General features: G+C 39.4%; 1 protein-coding gene across 1 annotated transcript in view; it reads right to left on the reverse strand.

The window, feature by feature from the left end:
• LOC136825281 (dnaJ homolog subfamily B member 12) overlaps window positions 1-24,812 on the reverse strand; it is an 83,089-nt gene that overhangs the window by 54,760 nt on the left and 3,517 nt on the right. Inside the window, exons 2-4 of the mRNA XM_067081360.1 lie at window positions 23,224-23,464; window positions 16,972-17,117; window positions 5,192-5,323 (exon numbers count right to left, since the gene is read on the reverse strand). Of these exons, the coding sequence (XP_066937461.1) occupies window positions 5,192-5,323; window positions 16,972-17,117; window positions 23,224-23,464 (519 nt within the window). The remainder of the gene's footprint in view (window positions 1-5,191; window positions 5,324-16,971; window positions 17,118-23,223; window positions 23,465-24,812) is intronic.

Below are 24,812 nucleotides of genomic sequence, written 5' to 3' on the forward strand. Positions count from 1 at the left end.
AAATTTCACTCTCTTAAGTAAGGACAACTGTTATCTCTCTCTCTTTTCATAAAAAATTTCTCTCTCTCTCTCTCTCTCTTCTCTCTCTCTCTCTCTCTCTCTCTCTTTTCATAAAAATTTCTCTCTCTAAGGACAACTGTTCTCTCTCTCTCTCTCTCTCTCTCTCTCTTGTTCAGTAGTTAGCGCAACCTATGTATTACTGTTTCTCTGTATGTCTTTACCTATACAGCAGATGATTTTATATTGTTTTAATTTTACCTGTACCATCTACAAACTGTAAATGCACCATTCTAAAACATAGAGACATAGAACATTTCACAACAAAGAGAAAGAGACAGAATAAAGAAATTTTTAAAAACGAGGTTGAGAAGACTTCTAAAAATAGATCGGTGGAATGGGGGGAGAGAGAGAGAAATAGTACACTAATCTTCACACTCTCCTATATTTTTATGTCAATGGTTTCTTTCTTTTTTTAAGGGTAATGTATTAAGCCAACTTTTAAATGAAATTACAGTAACTTTAATTTCATTTAAAAGTTAGTTTAATACTTTGGGAGCATGACCAGGGTCATACTTAGTGTTTAAATTCTAGAAATAAGCATTTATTAGCATATACAGTAGAACCCCGGTCCTCGACTGTACTAGAACTTGAAATAATCGGATTTCAACAAGAAATGTTGAGTAAATTTTGCGTCAGAGTTCAAACAACAAACTGGAATCCGACCCGATGAATCATATGATGTTTGTAGAAAAAGAGTTTGGGTGGCTGGTGCTAGTTGGCGTTGTTGGTGGTGTTCTTCCCATGCTTATTTAAAAGCATTTAAAGCCCACACATGCTGCTGCTGCTGCTGTTGAAAAACAAGCCATATTATCACATGAAATTAATAATACAGTATTTATAAACCGAATTACTGTATGTCTGTTATCATAAAATTAAGAAAAATTTCTGAAATTACGTCGGAACTCGGCAGCCTGTGGCAGATATAAACAAACCAGAGCGCCGCCCTGGTGGTGTATCGTGGTACTAATTACATAAACATTCAGGCGCTCTGGTTTGTTTATATCTGCCACAAGCTGCCGAGTTCCGACGTAATTTCGGAAATTTTTCTTAATTTTATGATAACAGACATACAGTAATTCGGTTTATAAATACTGTATTATTAATTTCATGTGATAATATGGCTTGTTTTTCAATGTTATCATTATTAATAACAGTTTTCATGTGTACCTGTTACAGTACATTCTGGTAGTGCCTATAAGTCTACTTAGCCTAGCCTATGGCTCTCGGTATATCATCGTATCTGGCCGCATTGGTCATAAGCCAACTTTTTTGATACAGTATGCATTTAAAAATGTAAAAGTGCTTCTGATACGGTAAGTTATTCAACTCTGAACCTATTTAATTGTAATTTGTGTAAAGTTTTGTATAAAAAGGCAAGGTTGGGGTAATGACTGGTGGTCAGGAATGGATTAATCCATTTTCAGTTATTTCTTATGGGAGAAATTAACTCAGAATTCGACAAAATCGAATCTCGACACTTCTTCTGGAACGAATTAGCATCAAGAACCAAGGTTCTACTGTATAGAGACCGTGCTAAACTTAGGCAGAAATTTGCCGTGCACGAGGGGATCTGGAACCTAACCTCGCGTAAGTTCGGGGCATGAATGTAAGGGTATACAATACTGTGATGCAAAAATATATCAATCCTATTCTAATTAACTTCATTTGCAACATAAATAAGGTAATTATTTACTATCGTACCATGGTTGAAATATAAGCAAAACAGCTGTTATCTGATTTGGTTGTTCATAGCAAAACAGCTGTTTCTCTTTCAGTTATTTATGGCTGTACGCGTTTATGCAACGAGTATAGCATTGCTAACGATACTTTTATCATTCTCTTTTATTTTTTAACTTATTTCACTAAAAGATGGGATACAGAGATGGAGGAGAAGAGGTTAGTCTATTGAATTTGTTCTGCCAAAAAAGGACCTCACATGATACACGAGATACATAAAATTATTTTTTATGGGTGAAAATTTAGGGATCGCACGATAAGAGAGACTGTGCATTACACGAGTATATGCAGTATCATTTTACCAATCGGCACCTACATTTAGTGATATAATGAATCAACGTCTAGCTTAAACTGACACCGTGTGCATTTTTATGTCAGCTTTTCCCTTTGTAGGGTTAGACATGAAATGAATTCTCTTCACTTTTCTCTGTCCTGTGGTCTTTCTCTATTCCTTCCCTCCACAATTTCCTGGGCCTTCCAACAAGTCTCTGTCTTGCTACTTGAACACTTACTGCTTTTCTGACCAACTATCCCTCATCCTTTCTTATTTATGTCAAAACCACCTTATTCTTTGAGATCTCAATCTTTTTTCATGGCTCTTCATGTATCTATTCACCAATGCCCATTGGTAACAGGGTCTTCCTACTGTATTCTACCAATGAATACTCAATTCTACAGTCAGAATTTGTACTAACAACAGTGTAAATATTAATTAATTTAAGTGTATTCACCTGTAATACAAACTCCTTCCACATTTAACACAAAACAAGCCTCAGCAGCAATCTCAAATGAATAACTTCCTTAATTAAGGAGACAAATTCATTCCAACATCAGATAGAAGACAGGTGTATTACAATTCTTGCATGGAACTGTATAAACCCAGAGCTCATAGTGACTGAGTGCATATAGCGCTATATGGAAATACAGAAAGAAAGGAGGGATGTTTAAAGATCTGATACTTAAAAATAATTGCACCTCCATTATTCATGGTTTGACGTCAGGTTTACCCTTTTCAGGGTTAGATTTCCACAAGAGTGAGTTCTCTCCAAGCTCTTTTGTTTACTGAACATTTTGCTTGAATTCCCATCTGGCCTGGTCTTCAGTTGTTCACTGTCTCCCATGATTTGTTACCCTCTTAGTGGTCAGCATCTTGCCACTTCCAAATCCAAAGCTCATGTGGGTAAGGGAGCAAAATGTCAGCTATAGTTTCATCTTGTGGTGGTTATTTGTATACTGTTTATGGAAAATATCTTTAAGCACTGGACAGGGCATAATGCACTTATATTCAACCTAAAAAAAGTCACTTACAAAAAACTCCCTTTTATGCAACACACTGGAAATTTTTTTTTTTCACTGAACATGGCCAACTTTGTATCCCATATGTGCCGACGTATAGGACAAACCTCAATTTTAAGATGCATATAATGAAAAAATAAACAAAAAATCTCTTTCCCTGCTCTTCACAGTCCTTCCCCCCTATACGTTATCTGGAAACTTTTTAATTACTGTTAATCAAATATTACTGTACATAAAAAACAAAAAGTAAAAATTATATTTTTAGCCATGCTGAGGGAATGCATCTAAAAAAAATAAGCATTTTCTGAATTCTGAATCATAGTAATGTCCCTTGTTTAACTCAGCAACTAGCTTGGGCCTGCCCCTACCCCCCTCTCTCTCTCTCTCAAGTTATATTATTGCAACATAATGTTATCCATGTGATATGGCTAGAACATGCAAACTATACCACTACAGCACCAAAATCAAAAAGCTAACAGGGCACTGTGGTTATGACAATTACATACATCATAGGTGCCTGCAGTTGCCTGAACTGCAGCAACAGTACAACACAATGCAAATGAACTTCACTGTACAAATATCTCCAACTATCTTAAGAAATCTGCCTTTCCATCTATGCGGCTCCCCCCGTCCCCCCACACACGTGTATAATGCATTACTGACACTATATTCTAAGCCTATCGCATAAAGAGCATTACTGTTATTTTGTAAGGTACATATACAAAACAAAACATCAGCACTGCATCAAACACAACATTTTCATATTTGAACTTGCATAAAAGTTCAAAAGAAATTACACAATATTAATATCTGTAGGTAGCCTATAAAGTTTTCTTTCTTTCCTCTTTCACAGACAGCTACACCATTAATACTACTAAAACTACGATATCTTTCCACAATATTGTTCCTCAAGTGGTAGGCTAAACAAAAACTTATGATATCATGACATTAGCCTACCCGAATTTGCAACTGTACCAAACCAAATGTCTGTTAGCATACAGGCTCTTTCTTTCTCTCTCCTTTTATTACTGATGTTATAATTTTTAGCATAAGGAAGATATTTTGCACCACTGATGCAGTTCAAGTCAAATATAAAGCTGATGAAAGCTGTTGAAATGTAGTGTTCAGCAGAGACAATAATCTATCAATCTTTGTTGAAGCTAGCTGCTTATTCCACCCATAAGACATACAACCCTTATGGTAAGAAATTTGTATGAAGAAAAGGCAAATGTTATGTATTGTTACCTTAGATAATATTCACTGACATCTGCTATAATGACTGATGCATAGCAACTATAATTTATAATTTTTCATGACAATTACTGATTACGTTGGTAAGATATATAAAAAAAAAAAAAACTTATTCTTAGGCCACTGTATTAAGAAAAGACTACTGGTATGCAATGTTACTTCAGACAACACTTGGTGACAACTGTCCAGTATGGTGGTTACGAATAAGAGCAACTTATGACACATTTTCCTCCTGAGACAAACCTTACCATATTTTAGTTTATTTCACTGTGACTACATTTAATTTTCTTATATAATCGTTGTAATTAGAAAAAGAATGAACCAAACTGCAAAGCCCTTCTTATTTGTATACTTACTTATAAAGCTCATATGTGCACTCAATTTAACTTTGTTATAAGAAACTTCAGTAGTCTGTGGTTTTGTCCGAGGGTGGGATTTGTCACCATCACCAAAGCCCATCACTCAATGCCTGTAAGTTAAACTTGTACACTTGACCTTCCCCTTATAAAGTGCACTGTGAATTTCCTCGACCCTTTTCATTTTGGAAACAGAGAATCTTATGTATCAGCGTATGAGGTACTTAATTTTCCTTCTTGTCTTACTACTGTACTTTGAACAGAAAGTTGTAAAATACTTTCATTTCGAATTCAAAGTAGCGCTTAAGAGATTAAAAATGGTTTCTGTCTGGTCTTCCTAACACAAAATGCCTGATTACTCCACAGGATTGGATACTAATTACCTGACACTCTGACGCAATTACTTATGACACAGTCACAGAAGATCATGCAAAATATCTGAACATACAAAAACAGGATCATATCAATAAAATTTCTCAATACAAACATACCTTCATATCCACGAGTGAAGTCATGGCGATAAGTGTTTCTGTGTTGGTTAGAAGTAGATTCTTCTGGACCATATAAATCATACTGCTTTCTTTTTTCAGCATCACTCAGGACCGCAAATGAATTCCCTACAGCTGCAAAATCAAGGTATCATTATGAACACATTCTTCATCTTTATGGCAGCAAAATTTCAATCCTAAAATTAATATTCACTGATGAAAGGACCATACCAACCTATCAAAGGAGTACACTTGTACAACAAAATCTTATGGTTATGTAACATTAAATAAAAAAAATTATCAAGGATATATAGCTATCAGCTACAGATTTAAAGTATAATTAATCTTCACGGCACAACTAATGCATGCTTCGACAACATTCATGCTTTAAATGTTGAATCACGAGTATGTTATTTTCATGATAAAATTAAGTTTCATATATACTTGCCAAGTAATTACATAGCTATAGTTTTTCTATCCAAGGCAGCCTAAATTAAAAAATAGCGGTAGTGCTTCTATTGTTTTTGTGTAGGTGACAAGCTCTGCTCACTTTCGGGGAGCAAGAGGAACAACATAGTGGAGAGCTTTAATTTGTTTGTGCCCTGATGTCCATGTAAGGGGAGGAGGGAGGGCTCCGACTCAGTAATTACTTGGTAAGTATATGTGAAACTTAATTTTATCATGAAAATAACATTTTCATATAAGTAAGTAACTTACAAAGCAATTACAGAGCTGAATCCACATAGACAGGAGGTGGGATAAGTGGACATATTCTGCTCCAAAACATTATGTAATGGTAATGACTTTGAAATAGAAAAGTTGCTAGCATTGATACAATGCTTGTTGTTTCCTTACCTGGTAAGAGAGCTTCTGCAAGTAGATACTGCCTCTGGTTGGTGCTCATCTTAACCTGCAGTCGGGTGGCAGTATAGCCATGGGTTGCCCCTACTTAGGAGGAAACTTTGCAGCGAAGGATATTTCCGATGACTAGCAAAGCTTACAAAAAGATGCCCTTGCCCTAGGCTTAGTACCAGAAAAAAAACAACCAAACAACACTGTCAACTACATTGTAATAAAAAACCACACCCCAACCACTAAAAAATTGGTGGGTACTCCAGGTACAGTGTACCCTGCATCAAGGCGAGGAGAGAGATGAGGAAAAGAGAGCTCCCTATGCTTCCTCTCCTAACACCTTGCCAGCTATGGATAACAGTCCCAAGGTACTACAGTTTTCGAATACGGTTTCCACTTCTTTCAAGTAGTACTATAGGTAGACTGTAAAATGGACGAAGGGGACATATTATGCCTAAAAGCAAGAGAGGTAGTGACAGCCCATGCCTCGTGAGCCTTCACCTTAAAGGCAGGCAAGATGTCCTCTTGGATGCGAGTGTGTGCCTCGGTAATCAAGTCTCTCAAAAAATATATCCAAGAGTGTGCCTCGGTAATCAAGTCTCTCAAAAATTATGACAGAGCATTCTTAGAAAGCAGATAAGAAGGGTTCCTGACAGAACACCAGAGATTGGTAGAAGGCTCTCTGATCTTCTCTGTCCTTTGCAGGTACAGTCATACTTCGAACTTACGCGAGGTTAGGTTCCAGAACCCCTCGTGCAGGGTGAATTTTCGTGTAAGTTTGGCATGGTCTCTAAAAATGCTAATAAATGCTTATTTCTCAAGTTTAAACACTAAATATGACCCTAATCATGCTCCCAAATTATTAAGTTAACTTTGAAATGAAATTAAAGTTACTGTAATTTAATTTAAAAGTTAGCTTAATACATCACCCTTAAAAAAGAGAAATAAATGGTTGACATAAAAACTGAGATTTGGAAGAGAATTTCTCTCTCTCTCTCTCTCTCTCTCTCTCTCTCTCTCTCTCTCTCTCTCTCTCTCTCTCTCTCTCTCTCTCTCTCTCTTTCCAACTGATCTATTTTTAGAATCGTCTGAACCTCCTTTTAACAACTTCTTTATTCTGCGTCTCTTTCTCTTTGTTCTGAAATGCTTTTTCATGAGCAAACAGTGTTTTATATTTTGACTAATACAACTCTTAGTTATTATGTCTCTATGTTTTAGAACGTATTTGCAACACTAGCGTATTTACACTTCGTAGACGATACAGGTCAAATTAGATCAATTTAAACTATCTATTGTACAGAGAATTAATAATTTGTAAAAATGTGTGAGCGCTAACTATGAGAGAGAGAGAGAGAGAGAGAGAGAGAGAGAGAGAGAGAGAGAGAGAGAGAGAGAGAGAGAGAGAGAGAGAGAGAGAGAGAGAGAGAGAGAGAGAGAGTTAAACTAACTATTAAATGAAATTAAAGTTACTGTATTTCCATTTAAAAGTTAGCTTAATACATTACCCTTAAAAAAAGAAATAAATGGTGTGACTCTCTCCCCCCATTCCGTCAATCTATTTTTAGAAGTCTACTCAACCTCGTTTTAATAAACTCCTTTATTCTGTCACTTTCTCTTTGTTCTGAAATGCTCTATGTTCTGAAATGCTCTATGTCTCTGTGTTTTAGAACGGCACATTTGCAGTTTGTAAACGGTACAGGTAAAATTAGATCAATTCAAAATTATCTACCGTACAGTTAAAGAAATATAGAGCAACAGTGCTGTAATACGTAGGTTGGCTGACTTCAAACGAGAGAGAAAGAACAGTTTTCCTTACTTATGAGAGTGAAATTTTTTATGAATTATTACGCACACAAATTTGACCACCGATTAGCAACACTCCCCTTCTTGTCATGTTAAATGACATGTCTGACAGCTTTTGCCTTCACCTCCTTCTTACAAAAGAGAAGGGAAGAATTTGTTTGTTCAAAATAATACGAATTTTGTAATTACAGTTTTATTATTATTATTATTATTATTTGAAAATTAGTACTTATTATTAGGTAAAAAGTTTATTTATCATACAAATAAACATACCTGCATACATGTACCATAAAAATTCATCTCACTAGAAGAGAGAGAGAGAGAGAGAGAGAGAGAGAGAGAGAGAGAGAGAGAGAGAGAGAGAGAGAGAGAGAAATTATTACTTTTAATAATACTTAATGTTATTTAATTTACACAAAAAAGCTTGAAAACTTATAAATTACACACAAAAATTAAACAAACACTTTTGCTGGGTTTCTCAGTGTTCGCAAATGTTCGTGTGTCTGTGAAAAACTCGTGTATGACCATTAGTTAGGTTCCAATGAAAATTTCGTGTGTGTGTGTGAATTCGTGCAACTCGAATCGTGCAAGTTCGAGGTATTACTGTAATACCTAAGAGCTCTCACTGGGCAAAGAAGCCTTTCTTCTTCCTCCAGTCCAAGGATGTCCATTAAGTTTTTAATGGTGAACAAATGGAGCCAGGACTTGGAAGGGTCCTAATTCTTGGCAAGGAGCCTGAGAGAGAGAAGGAGCACACTGCATCTCCTTGCGAAAAACCAACTCTCTTGTCAATAGCCTGTAGCTCGCTGATATGTTTGGCAGTGGCCAACACAACAAGGAAAAGTCTTCCTGGTATGATCCCTTAGTGAGACAGAGTGGAGAAGCTCAAAAGAGGAACCTGAGAGCCACTTTAAAATCACGTCAAGATTCCTAGAGACGTAATCAGACTTCCTTAACTTAGACGTATCTAATGATTTGATGGGGTTGCCAAGATCCTGGTTGGAGGACAGATCCAGACCTTTATGTTTGAAGACAGAACGCAGCAATGCCCCGTAGCCCCAACACAGTAGGCCTACCTGATGAATCAACTTTCTATGCATGAGGACAACCATGCAGTTGCCACGCAGCCGAGAGAAATAGATTCTCATGACAATATTTTATGTAAATATCGCCAACATTGTTATCGCCACCTTTCATGTACTGTTATCATTTTGTACAGTATTATGCCAGCTATTCAACCATTATTCAAATGCTTTACATCTATGCATCTGTGAAGAAACACAGGTGCCAAGAGTTAATCTCCTTCCTCAATCTGTTGAGAGGTTGAGACTACTTTGTGGCTCGCGTGAGCCATTGACCTTTGTGAGTACTGAATGAATAAAACAGTAAGCTTCTGACCTGCACTTTCGTTTGTACCTTGCTCACATTGGTGACACCGGAGAAATGACCGACCAAGCCAACACCAACGATGCCCACGCCATCAGTGAAAGCCTCGCAGCCCCTTCCATCCCTATTGCCGCCCTTCACACCCCACCACCCAGAAGCATTGTTTTTTAGGGTGGAAATGATTTTCCGCATAAAGATCACCTCGGCGACGCAGAAAGCAGATGTTGTCCTCGAATTTCTGCCGGACGGTGTATTCGAGCAGATAGCAAGATGGCTCGAGGAACTAGAGGTCCTGTCACCTACGACATCCTGAAGGACCAGCTCAAGTCATCCTTCAGCATGCCACCTGCCCAGAGAGCGAATAAGATCCTCAATCTCATGGGGGCCCCGATAGGCAATGAACGGCCATCGCACATATATAAACAAATACAGCGACTCATCATCCAGCCAGCCAGGGGCAGCCAAACCGAGTCATCCTTGGGCCTCGTGAAGGAGGTACTCCTCATCAAAATTCCCTGCCAGACAGTAGCAGCCATGCCCAAAGCCTCCACCATGCCCATTGTAGTTCCTGGTTGTGGTTGATGAGGTACACAAAGCACACAGAGCAGGAGATCCTTCACAGTCAGTATCAGCAGCATGTCGCACCAAACAGTCATCGGAAAGTGAAGAGGACAGTGATGCAGACGAACCAACCACCCCATTTTAAAAAAGACGTTACCCCAGACAAGATGCCAGAGGAAAACCCCCACAGAAGAGACAAGAGCCTCCAGAGGGCATATGCTTCTTTCACTGGAGGTTCGGGAACAAGGCGAGAAAGTGTGACAAAGGCTACCTATTCTCAAAAAACATGCAGTAGCGTCGCACAGGCGACCCACCCACTCTAACGAAAGAAGAACAGGAACGTGCTTCTTCCTAAAAGAAGAAAGGTCTGACATGGAGTTCCTAGTCGACACCAGAGCTTGCAGATCTTTCATCCAAGCCAGACTGGGGGAATGAATCAACCCAGCCCCCCACAACCTACAAGTATCGAAAGCCAGCGGAGTGCCACTGGCGATGTACAAAAGGTAGAAGAAAGTTACCTTCAACAGGAAAGACTACAACTGGTCTTTCATAACAGCAGACGTGACAATGGCATGCTGGTCGCAGAAAAACAGATGGTTACCAGAGCAACACAGAATTCAGCTCCCCAAAAGCCAAGCAGACGTACGACAGCAAAAGCAGCATCAGGCAAAAAGAAAAAAAAAATATGCCCCATCGCACTCAACGTCCCACCACTAGAAATGAGAGAATTGCTTCGAGAATACAAGTACATATTCAAAGACGACCTCAAACACGACCTAACAAAACCAGCGAAGCACAAGATCTAACAACACACAGAAACAGAAGGTCCCCTAATCCATTCAAGATTCAGATGTCTGGCTCTGGAAAAATTAACCTACGCAAAAAAACCTATTCAAAGAAATGGAAGAAGAAGGAATATGTCAGAAAGCTTCCAGCCCATGGGTGTCACCCCTACACATGGCACCATAAGCAGACAGAACACGGCGCCCCTGCGGAGATTATCAACAGCTGAATGTGGAAACGAAACTAGACAGATACACTACCAAATATAGCAGATATAACACCCCAAATGAGTGGAACAAAAATATTCACTTAGATTGATCTGCTAAAAGGGTATTTTCAAGTGCCGGTAGCAAAAGAAGACATCAAGAAGATGGCAATCATCACCCCATTCAGCACCTACACATTCAACTACAGCAGTTTCGGCCTCCGTAACTCAGGGGCAACATTCCAAAGGCTAATGGACGAAATATTCGGGGACCTCCCATTCTGTGTACTATATGTGGACGACATTAATCTTCAGCCCAAACCTCAAACAGCATCTCAAAGACATGAGAACAGTGTTAAAGAGACTGAAAGTTAACCCAGGTGGCATCAAACCTCTGCCGGAAAAAGTGAAAGCAATAACACATTTCCCAAAGCCAACAACAGTGAAATCACTGCAAGAATTCTCTGGACTAATACACTATTACCATAGGTCCATTCTGAACATAGCACAGATAATGAGCCTTATACATCAGCGTCTCAAGGGAAATAAAAATAATTACATTGGGCAGAACAAGATAATTCAATTAAAATAGCAAAAGAAGCAATAACGTCTGCAACAACACTAATGCTTCCTTTACCCCACAGATCTCTCACACTAGTCATCGCTTGCTAGCCTTCTAAGGCAAAAAGCTAACAACAGCAGAGCAGAAGTACTCAACGTTCGACAGAGAACTCCTTGCAGTCTACAAAGCAGTCCGTCATTTCCGCCACATGCTCAAGGGACGACAGTTTGTGTGCAGACAGATCACCAACCACTACTTCACACCTTCACGAAGTCAGCAGACGCATGGTCAATGCGACAACAATGGCACCTGTCAAAAATAGCCGAGCACTGCTACACCATTAAGTACCTGAAAGGTTCATCAAACACCGTAGCGGACGCCCTGTTAAGAAACTGTGGTGTTAACACCATCCAGCTTGGGATATCCTATCCTGAGATCACGGAGGCACAGAAGGACGATGAGGGAATATTGCGGCTGTGGCAGATAAACCCTGCCCTCAAATGGAGTGACCTGTCGATCGACAGGGGAAAGGCAACCATCACTTGCGAGACGAGTACCAGAAGACCATGCCCTTACTTGCCAGAGGGACTGAGAAGGAAAGCTTTCAGACTCACCGCCACAACTAAATTCGAATACTTCACCAATTCCGGAAAATACACCGAAAAAATTATGAAGGCGGCTACAGAAAACACCCGATATTAGTCGGGAGCCGGCAGAAAACGAATTGAAGCTCTCTGCTATGTTATTCCTCTTGTTCCACTAAAGTGGGCAGGGCTTGTCACCTACACAAAAATAATAGAAGAGCTACCACGATTTTTAATTTAAGCTGCCATGGTTAGAGAACCTATAGCTATGTAATTACTTGGCAAGTTACTTACAATATATGAAACACCGAGTTACAAAAACTTCCATATCCTCCAGACTTTCTACATAACCAATCCGTTTCAAAACACTGAAACATTCTTTCACCTATGGCGATCTTTTTACCATTTCATATATCTATATCTCAACATTCCTCACTCTCAATTCTTCTTACACCACATACTTGGCAAACAGTTCATCTCATCAACTTGACTATCTTGTCTCTCATTCACATTCAGTATCTGTTTTTGACTTTCATAAAGGAGAGCTGGCTCAAATCACTTCAAACATTCCTAAGTTGGTTTCCACCAACCATCCAAGTTCCTTCCACTGTTTTACACACACCCTGCTTCACCTACTTTTGTCACTCAGCTCTTTTCTGATCCAATTGTCATTTGTTATAATTACTCCCAAATACCTACTTCAACTCTTCTACTAACATATTAACATAACTGCTCCATCTTACTGGTTTCCATTCACTCTCATAACCCTACTCTTGTTCAGATGACTCTACACCTTTTCTTCTTGCAAAAACATTCACTAGTTTCTGCAATTTCTCTCCTTAACCCTTAGTGGACGGATTGAGCTTCAGTGTGAAGTAAAACAGGTTTGGGGAGGTGGACGGATTGCGCTTCAGTGTGAAGCAGAATTGCGCACCATTATTACGATAATAATGATTCGAAACAAAAGTGCCAATACTTCTATATGCTATAAATTCACTAACGGCAACTTTTATACAGAAGTGAGAGTTGGGCCAGTATCAGTAATGCTTATGACTTCAAGGGGGAAGGTACTGCATCTCTCTCTCTCACCTGAGTCTTTTTGTAAATTTGCTTGTAAATATACGAAGGAGTTGCTGTTGTTTTTTGTTTTTGTCATTTACAATAGTATGCCGGTTGTAAATGTAATTTTACAAGGAAAATTGCAAAGAAATATTAGAAAAAGCATGTAAAAGTAAAAAAACGTTACTGAATCTTCCTTCTCGTAACTTACGTGAATATTTTACAACAAATATACAAAAAATTTGTTACTGCTTTTACTTCTTATCTGTTTTGATATTGTGTGAGCAGTAATAATAATTTTACAAAATCCAAAAAACTTATTTATTACAAAAACATATATAAGTTGGTGAAATTTACGACTGTCTTGTAAATGAGGCCCCACAAGGGGTTGTAAAGTCATTTTCAACTTCTCACAGAAGGTAGGGAAAATTTTTTAGAATTTTTTTATTTATACAGTGTGAATGTACGTGTCATTCTCTTTCCATTGATGTGATTTTTTTTTTTATTTTGCCGACCTCAAAGTTTCCCCGGTCTGGGATGCTGCACACTGATAAATTATGCCGTCCCTTAAGGGTTAATCAATAATACAACAACTATAAACATAAAGCTATCCAAACTCCATTAACAGCTTATTTTTACATCTCCCAATTTTGCACCCGTATCTATTATCCTTTCTTTGACTTCTCATATTACTCCAGCAATAACATTATCAAACAGCTATGGAAATATACCTGTAAAGTCCCCGCTCAACGTGTTCTCTGTAGAGAACATCCCGTTTTCTGCGGTGTCTTTTCATCAACTTAAGGTTGATTGGAATATATATTTATCATCATAATTGTAACCTGTATATATGTTGTCTTTCCAAACAATCATGTTTTATGTACAAGTAATGAGTTATTTATGTTATGTGTCAGACATTGTTGATCACTATGTTATCTGTATGAACCTGTCCTGTTTTTGTAAGGAATTAGTTTGACCTCAGGTCACCTGTAAATCTTTGTACCAGCGGTCTCTGCGAACTATACAGATGTCCACATCCCGCTTTATAAGCAGCTCTTTTTCATCAATAAACCAGCAGTACTTGTCTTCCTGCTCATTATTTCGCACCTCTCTCACAGTGGTGACCCCCAAAGTGGTTCCCGAAAGCCATTAACAGACCCAAACGGCAACTAAGTCTTGGCCCAATGAACCTAACCCACGCCCCTAATGGACTAACTACGGTGCTCTAACAAAGCATTCGGGCGTTAACTGACTTGTCGGCAGGTCGCCAGCATTATTAGCGGACCCACACGGTACGCTCCCCCAGCGTGTATTGGCTTGAGTGTTCCCACACACTCCAAGTGAGAGCGCGAACGCCCTCTCGAGGATTGAAATCGATTCCGTACAGCTCAGGATCGATTACGAGGACCTCACCCGCGAACAAGCTGCTGACCCTGAGACCCCAGCCTACCGTACAGCCATCACGTCACTGAAGTGGAAGGACATGCCCTTCGGCTCAGGAGGATCAACATTACTGGGTGATGCCAGTACCGGATGCCCCCATCCCCTGGTACCTGCCTCCAGATGTCAGCTGGTCTTCAACATCATCCACGGCCTATCCCACCCCTCCGGAAGGACAACAGCCAGAATGCTGACGGAGAAGTTCGTCTGGCACGGCATACGAAAAGATGCAACAGCCTGGGCAAGACAGTGTATGAAGTGTCAAACAAGCAAAGTGGGTCAGCACACCGAATCGAGAGTGGGCGAATTCCCCCAGCCAAAGAGACGTTTCGGGCACATCCACGTTGACGTAGTACGATCTCTTCCCCCATCAGGAGCAGCCAGATACATTCTGACAGTTGTCGACCGCTCCACCAGGTGGCCCGAAGCTACGCCCCTGGAGGAAGCCACCTCCAGCGTATGCACGGAAGCCCTCCTCTCCAGCTGGATCAGCCAGTTTGGTGTCAACTGGGGACCCACTTTCCTGTCCGAGCTGTGGACTGCCCTGGCACATCTAATGGGGACCACTCACCACAGCACCACCACCTACAACCCCGCAGCCAACGGGATGGTGGAAAGGTTCCACAGGTCTCTAAAGGTGTCCCTCATGGCTTGTTGCTCCTCTGAAAACTGGAAGGACCAGCTGCCCTGGGTCCTCCTCGGGTTGAGGACTGGCCCCAGAGCCAAAGGCAACCCCTCTTCAGCGGAAAAAGTCTACAGGGAGACTCAGGTAGTCCCAGGGGAACTTGTCGCAGATGACAGGGACGACATAGGAACGCAGAGGCTCCGAGACAGGGTTGGAAAGTTCACCCCCTCCCAAAAGACATTCACCGACAGGGCATCCCCCTTCATGCCCCTCGGGGCTGTCCTCCGCCACCCACGTCTTCGTCAGGGACGACACCGTACGCCCACCCTTGACTAGACCCTACAGGGGAACTTTCCTTGTACTGGAAAGGAACAAGAAGGTATTCCAAATATCCATCCATGGGCGGGAAGACTGGGTGTCAATAGATCGTCTCAAACCCACAGTCTTGGAGGGGGTCAATGGAGGCGGACCCCAAGATCTCCTGTGGATGTGGCAGCCCCTCAAACAACCCCGGTCGCAGGAAGGAGGCGAAGGCATCCCTGAAAAACCCAGAAACCTGACGGAAAGGCACCCCAACAAACCACTGCAGAGGACACCGGGGAAGGTGACCGCCCTCTCCAGTTGACATCGAGAAAGAGAGGCCCCCTTCGTTGCCCCAGCAGATACCTGGTTTAATCAGACGTTGCCTCCATCTTGGAGGGGGAGTACTGTAAAGTCCCCGCTCAATGCATTCTCTGTAGAGAACATCCCTTTTCTGCGGTGCCTTTTCATCGATCTAAGGTCGATTGAAATAAATAACTATCACCATAACTGTAACCTGTATATATGTTGTCTTTCTAAACAATCATGTTTTGTGTACAAGTAACAAGTTATTTATGTTATGTGTTAGACAATGTTGATCACTATGTTCTCTATATGAACCTGTCCTGTTTTTGTCAGGAATTAGTTTGACCTCAGGTCATCTGTAAATCTTTGTACCAGCGGTCTCTGCGAACTACGCAGATGTCCGCATCCTGCTATATAAGCAGCTCATTTTCATCAATAAACCAGCAGTACTTGTCTTCCTGCTCATTATTTCGCACCTCTCTCACATACCTTCGTCTCAGACTGTCACACCAGACCAGTCACTCTCCCATCTACACATCAATCCTAATACAGTAGCGTGTAGCCTTTAACCTTTCTCAACAACTTAGCCTCTACATTTACTCTTTTTCTCGGCATAACATCCACATACGCAGTACTTAAGACATAACCTAACAAACTCTTCTAACTAAATTCTCTTTCCAAATATTTCTTTGAAAACATCTATAGCTACAATCCAGCACCTTTCCAAATACATTTACACAATAGTCTCCATTCTTATTTACTCCAGGAACTCTATATCTGGCCGCAATGCCATCACTTCCTCTGTCACCCACCTTTACATTTATATCATCTTGTACAACCATACTTTCACACTCTCTAAACCCAGCGAGGTACAAATTCAGAATGAAAAAAGTACCTTCTTTAAAACCAAAGCCCAAACAGACACACATACCTGCCACAGGGGGGGTAGCTCCATGAGTGCACCTCACGCGGTGCACTGTAGGCATTACTTAAGGTTCTTTGCAGCATCCCTTCAGCCCCTAGCTTCAACCTCTTTCATTCCTTTTTCTGTACCTCCATTCATATTCTCTTTCTTTCATCTTGCTATCCACCCTCTCCTAACAATTGTTTCATAGGGCAGCTGCGAGGTTTTCCTCCTGTTACACCTTTCAAACCCTTCTACTCTTATTTCTTTAGCCCAAATTCTATGTTCCATTCTATATATTCACACACACACACATAAAATTTATATACAAAGTCTCTAAAGTGAGGAGCCACTGATATAATAACTCTACATACATTCATATACTTCACGAAACACATCAAAACTTGACATACCTTTAAATGCTTCGCTAGCGCCAGGTGCCTTGTTTTTATCTGGATGGAACTGAAGCGCTAATTTACGATAAGCTTTCTTTAGGTCATTATCTGTCGCTTCCTTTGTAACACCTAAAATTTCGTAGTAATCTTTGCACTTCCTAATTCTGTAAAGAAATAAAATGTTACTTTTTAACACCTAAATTTCTTGGTAATCTTTGCACTTCCTAATTTTGTAAAGCTATAAAATGCTACTTTTTAACACCTATTATTATTATTCAGTAGATGAAACAGATTCATATGGAACAAGCCCTCAGGGGCCATAGACTTGAAATTCAAACTTCCAAAGAATATGGTGTTCATTAGGGAGTAAGAGGAAGTAAAGGGAAATACAGGAAGAGATCCCACTTAATAAAAAAGGAGAAAATTAATTACATTAATAAACACATAAAAATGTATTAAAATGCAAGAATAGTATTAGGATAGTAATGCATTTCATTTTCATTTGAGCTTCTGAAGCTTCAACTGCAAGACATCTTCTGGGAGGCTGTTCCACTGTCCAACGGTGTAAGGAATAAAAGACCTCTGGAACCGAGAACTTTGTCAGCAAGGCACATTTATTGCATATTGGTGCTGCTGTTCAGTGAATCTGGTTGTTCTCGGCAGATAAAGGGGATCTGGGATCAATTGTGAACGTGAAAGATCCCTGTTGAAATACAACTTATGAAAAGTGACAAACAAGAGATCATCCATTAATGGCCCAAGTCATATCTACTACTGTTAGGAAACAGAAACCTACCACCACGAACCACTCTATCAAAAGAGATAAATCTCTGGCAGAAGCAGACATCCACACTGGAGAACAGTATTCCCGTAAAGGAAGTACAAATGACCTAAAACAGGCTGCACTGATTTTATCAGTTATAAATATATGAGGCCTTATATTCAGAGGTCTGGTTAAATATATCATTTATAACTAACTAACTATGAACAATACATAACTTCTGTGAGGCATTTGCATTTCATTAGATGCTTCTCAAAAGTTAGATGCGAGTTACAAGTTACACCAAGAATAGTTAAAGCTTCAGACTCAATCAACAAAGTTCCATCCAATTGAAGGGGAGGATGGGGTGAGAAATCTGTACAAGATCTGCTAATCAATAGTGTTTTCATTTTACTGGAGTTCAGCCTCATACCCCACCAACTACACCATTTCCTGATCTGGTCCATGTCCCAATGGAGGCTGAGGGCAGCTTCATTTCTCATAAATAGAGACTTTACAACACCCACAAGTGTTGCATCATCAGCATACTGAACAATCTTGTTTTCCAGGCCAACAACCATATCACTTGTGTTAGGAACAATCGTTTGCCGATTGTTCCCTTAGTGGGTTGTTGCCTCCTTTGTTTGTTTGTTTTTCTTGCTGGCGAGTTGACGTGTGGTGGATGGTGTCAGACTTCGCCAGTCAGGTCCAGGACAGCAGTGGGTCACGGCAGCAGAGCAGCAGAGAGCATTCTTTTGGACGCGATGGTTGTCGTATCAACTCTGTCGTGGGAGTCCAGTCTTGTGGAACTGTGTCTGAGGACGTGATGGTTGCTGTATCAGCTCTGTTTAGTTGTCCTGCACTGTTGGTTTTATGGCTCTTGATTTATTCCTTTATGCTGCTTGTTTTTTATTTATTTTATTTATTGTTGCTAATTTTATTTATGATATTATGCTGCCTGTGGATTATTATGATTCTTTTGAATTGTTGCCACCTGTGTATTATTATGATTCTTTTGAGTTGTTTAATTGTGAATTTTGTTGTTGTCTCACGTGTTTATTGATTTGGTCATTTTAAGTTTATTTCTCTCCTGGACCTGACTCACTTGTAATTTTTGTAAATAAATTAATATTAAGGTAACTTTTTGTATTTGTTCTGCTCCTCCCTCCTTTATTTGTCACCTCTCGTCAGTCATTACAGCCCCATTGCTTGTTTCGTTTAGAACCTGTCGATCTCGAGAGGCGAGATCGTAATAACTTGTATACACTAAAAATAACAGTGGATCAAGAACACTGCCCTGTGGAACTCCAGACACAATAGGTCTTGGTTCACTGAAGATCCCTAATCACAGCAACTTCGCTGCTGCCTACCTGTAAGGAAATCTTGAAGTAATCCTAAAACATATCCACACTACAAGATTCTGAAGTTTATAAATAAGTGCCTTGTGATTTGCTAAATCAAAAGCAACACTAAAATCTATTTGAATTACTCTGCACTCAAAACCCTTATCAAGGTTCTCTTGCAAATGGCATGTCAAGTCTTAAAAGAGCATCCCAGGTACCCATCTGCTTCCTTTGTGCATACTGACTATCAGCTAACAATCCTTTAGATTACAGATACTTATATAGTGGCTTAAAAATAAGTTTTTCAGCAACTTTGGGGAGCACAGGGAGAATAGAAATTGGCCTGTAGTTACCACAGTCTGCAGATTTGCCACTCTTTGGAACACGCACTGTATTACTAAGCTTGCACTCATCCACAAAGATACTACGTAGACATAAAAATCTATAAAATCTAGTAACCTTGTTAAAAAACAAAGGGAAGAAAACATTAGGATCTTCTTCACCCCAACTATCAAGATTATCAAGAATTTTCTTAATATCGCTGGAGCGAAATGCAAATTTTATAAGAATAGGTTCAATATGACAAATATCAGGGAGAGGGACATCCTCAGCTGATTGCTTAGCTTCAAAAGCTCGATGAAGCAGTTCAGCCTTTTCCCTTGGGTCAGTAGCCAATCAACCATCATCTGTTGGTAGTGGTGGAATGGAAGACGAGCCCGACCCAAAGATAGATGATGCCAATTTGGTCCACCACAGATGAGGCTGAGTAATTCCTTAAAGTTTCCTCTTCAATTAATTATTGCAATTTCTCTCAGCTGTATAGTAAGTTTTATTTGTAGCACGGTAAGACTCAACAAAAATGGTGTAATTTTCATTTGAACAATTTTGTCTCCATGCGTTGAATTTGGTCTGTTTGTCATGGTAGGCTCGTCTACATGTATCATCAAACCATGGCTGGTCATTTGTCCTACATTTGATGACATTTCTAAGAGCATATCTTATTAAAATAGCTGTCAGCATTTCATTTAACTTCTTGGGATCAGGATCTAATATAGCAACTGAAATACTAAGTGCATGAATTGCTTCAATAATGCAATCCCAATTGGCTCTGGATTTCAGCCAGACCATTTTTCCAATGGTGGAATTAGGAATACTGTATGCTGATCGACAGATATGTCCATCTCAATGGCGCAATGATCAGAAGTGCCTATACAGTATATTCACACACCTTGGACTTCACAATAGCTGGAACACCTGTGAATATGAGGTCTAATCTATTACCAGAAATCTGTGTGGGTTCCTCAATTAGCTGGACAAAATTGGAGGATGTACAGAACTCAAGATCAGACTGGCCATATTGATCTGTGGAATTTGAATTTAGCCATTCACTGTGCTTTGCACTAGTCTCCACAAATAATGAATGAAACTTTTGAATCCTTTGACTGAGCCATACTGATCCTTTCCAAACGAGTCATGTATAGAATCATCGATATTTGGATTACAGTAAACAGCAACTACGTAAACTTGTAGAACTTACTGAAAATTTTAAAACAAAGAACTTCATGGCAACTACACTCCAAATTTCTCTGATGATAAATAGATTGTCTGTCCGAACTTAGTGCACTGTATACAGCCATACCTCACGCATGTGGGATGTTACGACGATAAATAAAGTCAGGGCCATCAAACCCTATGATTAAAAACTCAACCTTTGACTTGTTACTACTTACAAGAGTCTCAGATATAAACATCAAAACGTAGTTATGGGCACAACTCTGGAGATCAAGAAAATCTGACCTTAAGCCCTGAATATATGAGTAAAGTACTCTGCAATTTTTCTTACTGTAATGAGTAACAGGCCCAGGGTTCAGCTCAATGTCTCCTGAAAGAATTAAAATTAACAACATCAAATCAGTGTCAAAACTAATAAACAGACTCATAACAACAGTAACATTGTAAAAATCAAAAGAACAATCAACAACAATACCATCAACAACAACCATAGTATTTAAATTATTTACAAAAATTTTCTTGAGAGTATAAATAAAAGTCATCATACGTCATTGAAAAAAATGCCGGAAGCAACTGGTTCACAATGTGGGGCCAGCACACCTTGTAAGGCAAAAGAAATCTGCCAGGTCTGTCACAACAACTGGGAGAGGACAGTCAGGATGGATTTAGAAATAAAACACTCAGAAATAAAAAGATTAGGTAACGAAACTTTTGCCTTCTCATCAGCCTGTCCTACACACTTTTCAAAAAAACAAGAAAGTGAACGAAAAAGAGGATAAATGCCTGATTGTACCCTCAGCCAAGGGAACTCAAACTCAAGACCATGGAATGCCATGGTACAATGACTATGACACAGTCCAAGGTTAGAGAACAAGGTTTTTCTTCAATATAGCCTTCTCTTAGAATACAGTAGTTGCCTACCAAGGTTGAGTCCCTTCTACCGATTGGTTTGCTTTCAGAGTGTCCTTCTAAACAAGTTGCCTTTCAATGCTAAAGAGTCTCTTCTACCCAACTTGTGTAGACAGGGACGCCACACGCTGAACTGAATATTGCTAAGAAGAGCCACATTAACCCACTACCTATACAGTTTCATAGAAATCTTTACATTTCCCAATTCTGTAAAGAAATAAATTGTTACTTTTTAACATCTAAATTTCATAGTAATCTTTGCACTTATCAATTCTGTAAAGAAATAAAAAGTTACTTTGTAACACCTAAAATTTCACAATAATCTTTGCATTTTCTGATTCTGTAAAGAAATAAAATGTTACTTTTTAACAATGATTGGTATCTCAATTAACTACTCATTATTAATCACACTAATCCCTTGAATACATAATACAAAAAATATCATGACATAATTAACGGTCATGAAACATAAGAAATTATGACCAAACTTTGAAATGATACTGTACACCCTGCTTTATTATTATTGTTCAGTAACTTAACCAGACCATCGAGTCAAAATCTTTAACTCTCATGGGGTGGTCTGAAAGATTTGTTCTAAACATGACAAACTTCTGATCAATTTGTATTCTTCATAACTAACAAACCTGAGTTGTTTATATATGGGGAAAATATCAAAGCGCAGCTGCATCCGGTTAAAAATAGAACAAAGTTTGGTGGCACGACCTCGAGTTACATTCCAGATGGCCATTTGTATGTTCAACTGTTTGGAAGTTGGTTACTGTACTCCTTCATGCCAATTTAAGTACAGTATGATATAAAATCAATACAGTACAGTACTGTACATTTTTTCATCCAAAAACACAATACACTGTACATACAGTACCGTATGTACAGATTCGGCACACAAAACAAAATCTGAACTTACGGGTGGCAAAGTGGAGCGCTCTGAACACAATTTTATTTCCAATCCCATTTGTTTGGTATCTCCGAATGTTGTAAGTTGAATGTTCATAAGTAGGGTGGTGTCTGCATTACCTTGCAATTCTTTAAAAATTTACTTACAGGATGATTCTACTGTAATTTGGTTTCCTTAACTAATTTCCAAAACTTGACACTGGTTACTGGTCAAAGCTTGGTCATTCACAAAAGTGTGAAGTTTTTTTGGCTCAAAGAATGCCATAATTCAACTGCTGCTTCGAAGTGCTTTAATTTATCAGCCTCATCATTATTCCATAGTCTACCACTTATTACAAATGATTAGTTTTGGAAATATTAATAATTACTCACTAGCTGCTTTATCAACACCTCATTACCCTACATACATACATAGCTAGTCATCCAATTTATTTCAGCTGCCTACGTGTTCATTCATGAGGTTTTTTTGTACCATTTTAAAGAACCTCCAACCCCATGTGTAATATTCTTATACAGACTACATCCTTCTTATTAAGTACAATGAAGTGTCCTTTGGAGTGTGTTCAATAACATTAACTTGTTCATAAAGACCTTGAATATTCCATTGGGCATGGTTGGGAACCAGTATCACACACAAACATCATCAAAAAACACCATTACCCACTAGGCCACCCTGACAGTCCTTCAGAAACATCCAGTAACATTCTAAGTTACTGCACCACACAATTATGCTTGGCACTTTACTATTATACTAACACTAACTGTAATGAATTTCTCATGAGACTTATGAAAACATTAGCTTATACATCATGCACAACAATCTTCAATTACCTCCTAACAGAATCTAGCTGTTCTGAAGTATATTCCCCACTAGCTGCCTGAGAACCACTGCCAGCAGTGCTGGACTTTTCTTCGTTTGTCGATGATTTTCGTCGGCGTACGTTTTCACTAGAGCTGCCTCCTCCACCACTTCTTCCTCCCCCTCCATCACCCTCACCTCCAGCTGTGCCATTGCTGTGTGGACTGTGATCGGTTGTACTTCCATTAAGGCGATTCAGCAAGTCTAAAAATTCTGTAAATACAGAAAATTCACAGAAGCTTCAATATTTCACAAAGGTGCACTGCAAAGTACATCACACTGGTATTAATACTGCAAGGCAACTATAACGTGCTTTTTGGAACTAGGCTAACACTGAATATCCATAACCAATCTTATTGAAACTTCTACCTCACTTATCAATGACCAGTGTTTTCCAGTAGTACTGTAAACAACAAATAAGTACGGCTATATATATCTACAAATATTGTGCTTTAATGAGCCAATAAAGTAAAACTACTTACTCCATGAATACACAGAGGAAGTTAAAATACAGTTTTATACCCATGCTTGCTGCAAGTCTCCATTCTGCCAATCATGATTTTTCTACATGACATCCGCTGTGGATATTTACCATCAGTCCCAAAAGACATTATACATATACAGTCACACCGCCCCCCCCACAAAAAATCTAATTCTGACAAGGCAAAGACGTTTTATAATCATAATTAAAGATTCACATCAAACTAACACATGAGTTCTGCATTAACCCTTACATGACAGGCTAAATGTATATTAAGCACACTGCCAGACCAGGCAAACTGAAAGGTCAGTGTCACGTTAAGTGATGGTTTTGCGGGAACTGCACCGTTCCCTTTTGTGGATTGCTGCCTCCTTACCTTCAAGTTTTTTGTTTTGATGTTCTGGACGGTGAGCTGCCGTTTTTCTTTCGCCAGTCGGGTCTGGTAGGGCATGAAGGTAGCGTTTCAGCAGCAGGCAGTTTTTGAGTAAAAAGTTTTTGAGCAGCAAATTGAGCACGCCCGAAGTGGAGCACAGAGGTGGAGTGTGACCATGAGTAGTCGTGTGACCAAGCTGTTTATCTTTGTTGACAGCGTGAGGCTGTCCTGACGTCTCCATCGGGTTTTCTGTTTGATGGGTTTTTGTCCTGCTGCACAGCTGAGGCTGTCTTGGTGCCCTGATGGAGGACGTATGTTTGGTATTTTATTTTCTGCCTGCTGTTGTTTATTTTGCCTTTTTTAGCTACTTTTTGTTTATAAAGTTAATTGTTTATTTAACTTGATTTTGTTTAGTGCTGCCTTTTGGCTTTTTTTTTTTGTACCTATGGTTTTTATCTTTTTACCAGACCTGACTCACTTGTAAATACTTGCCTTAATAAATCAATTTTAAGCTCATTTTATTGTTTTTGTTGTTTTCCCCTCCTTTGTTTGTTGCATCTGCCGTCAGTCATGACAGCCCCGTCCTGAGTATGTTAAAGAACCTGCATAACGGCCCACTCGGGTCGTTACAATGGCGACTGTGACAGGATGGCTAAATTCTGGCATTGGAGGATCATGAGTAAAAAAAAAAATAATCTTTTTTTTTT

This window comes from Macrobrachium rosenbergii, chromosome 37 (genome assembly GCF_040412425.1).
Source record: "Macrobrachium rosenbergii isolate ZJJX-2024 chromosome 37, ASM4041242v1, whole genome shotgun sequence".
NCBI classification, from domain to species: Eukaryota; Metazoa; Arthropoda; class Malacostraca; order Decapoda; family Palaemonidae; genus Macrobrachium; species Macrobrachium rosenbergii.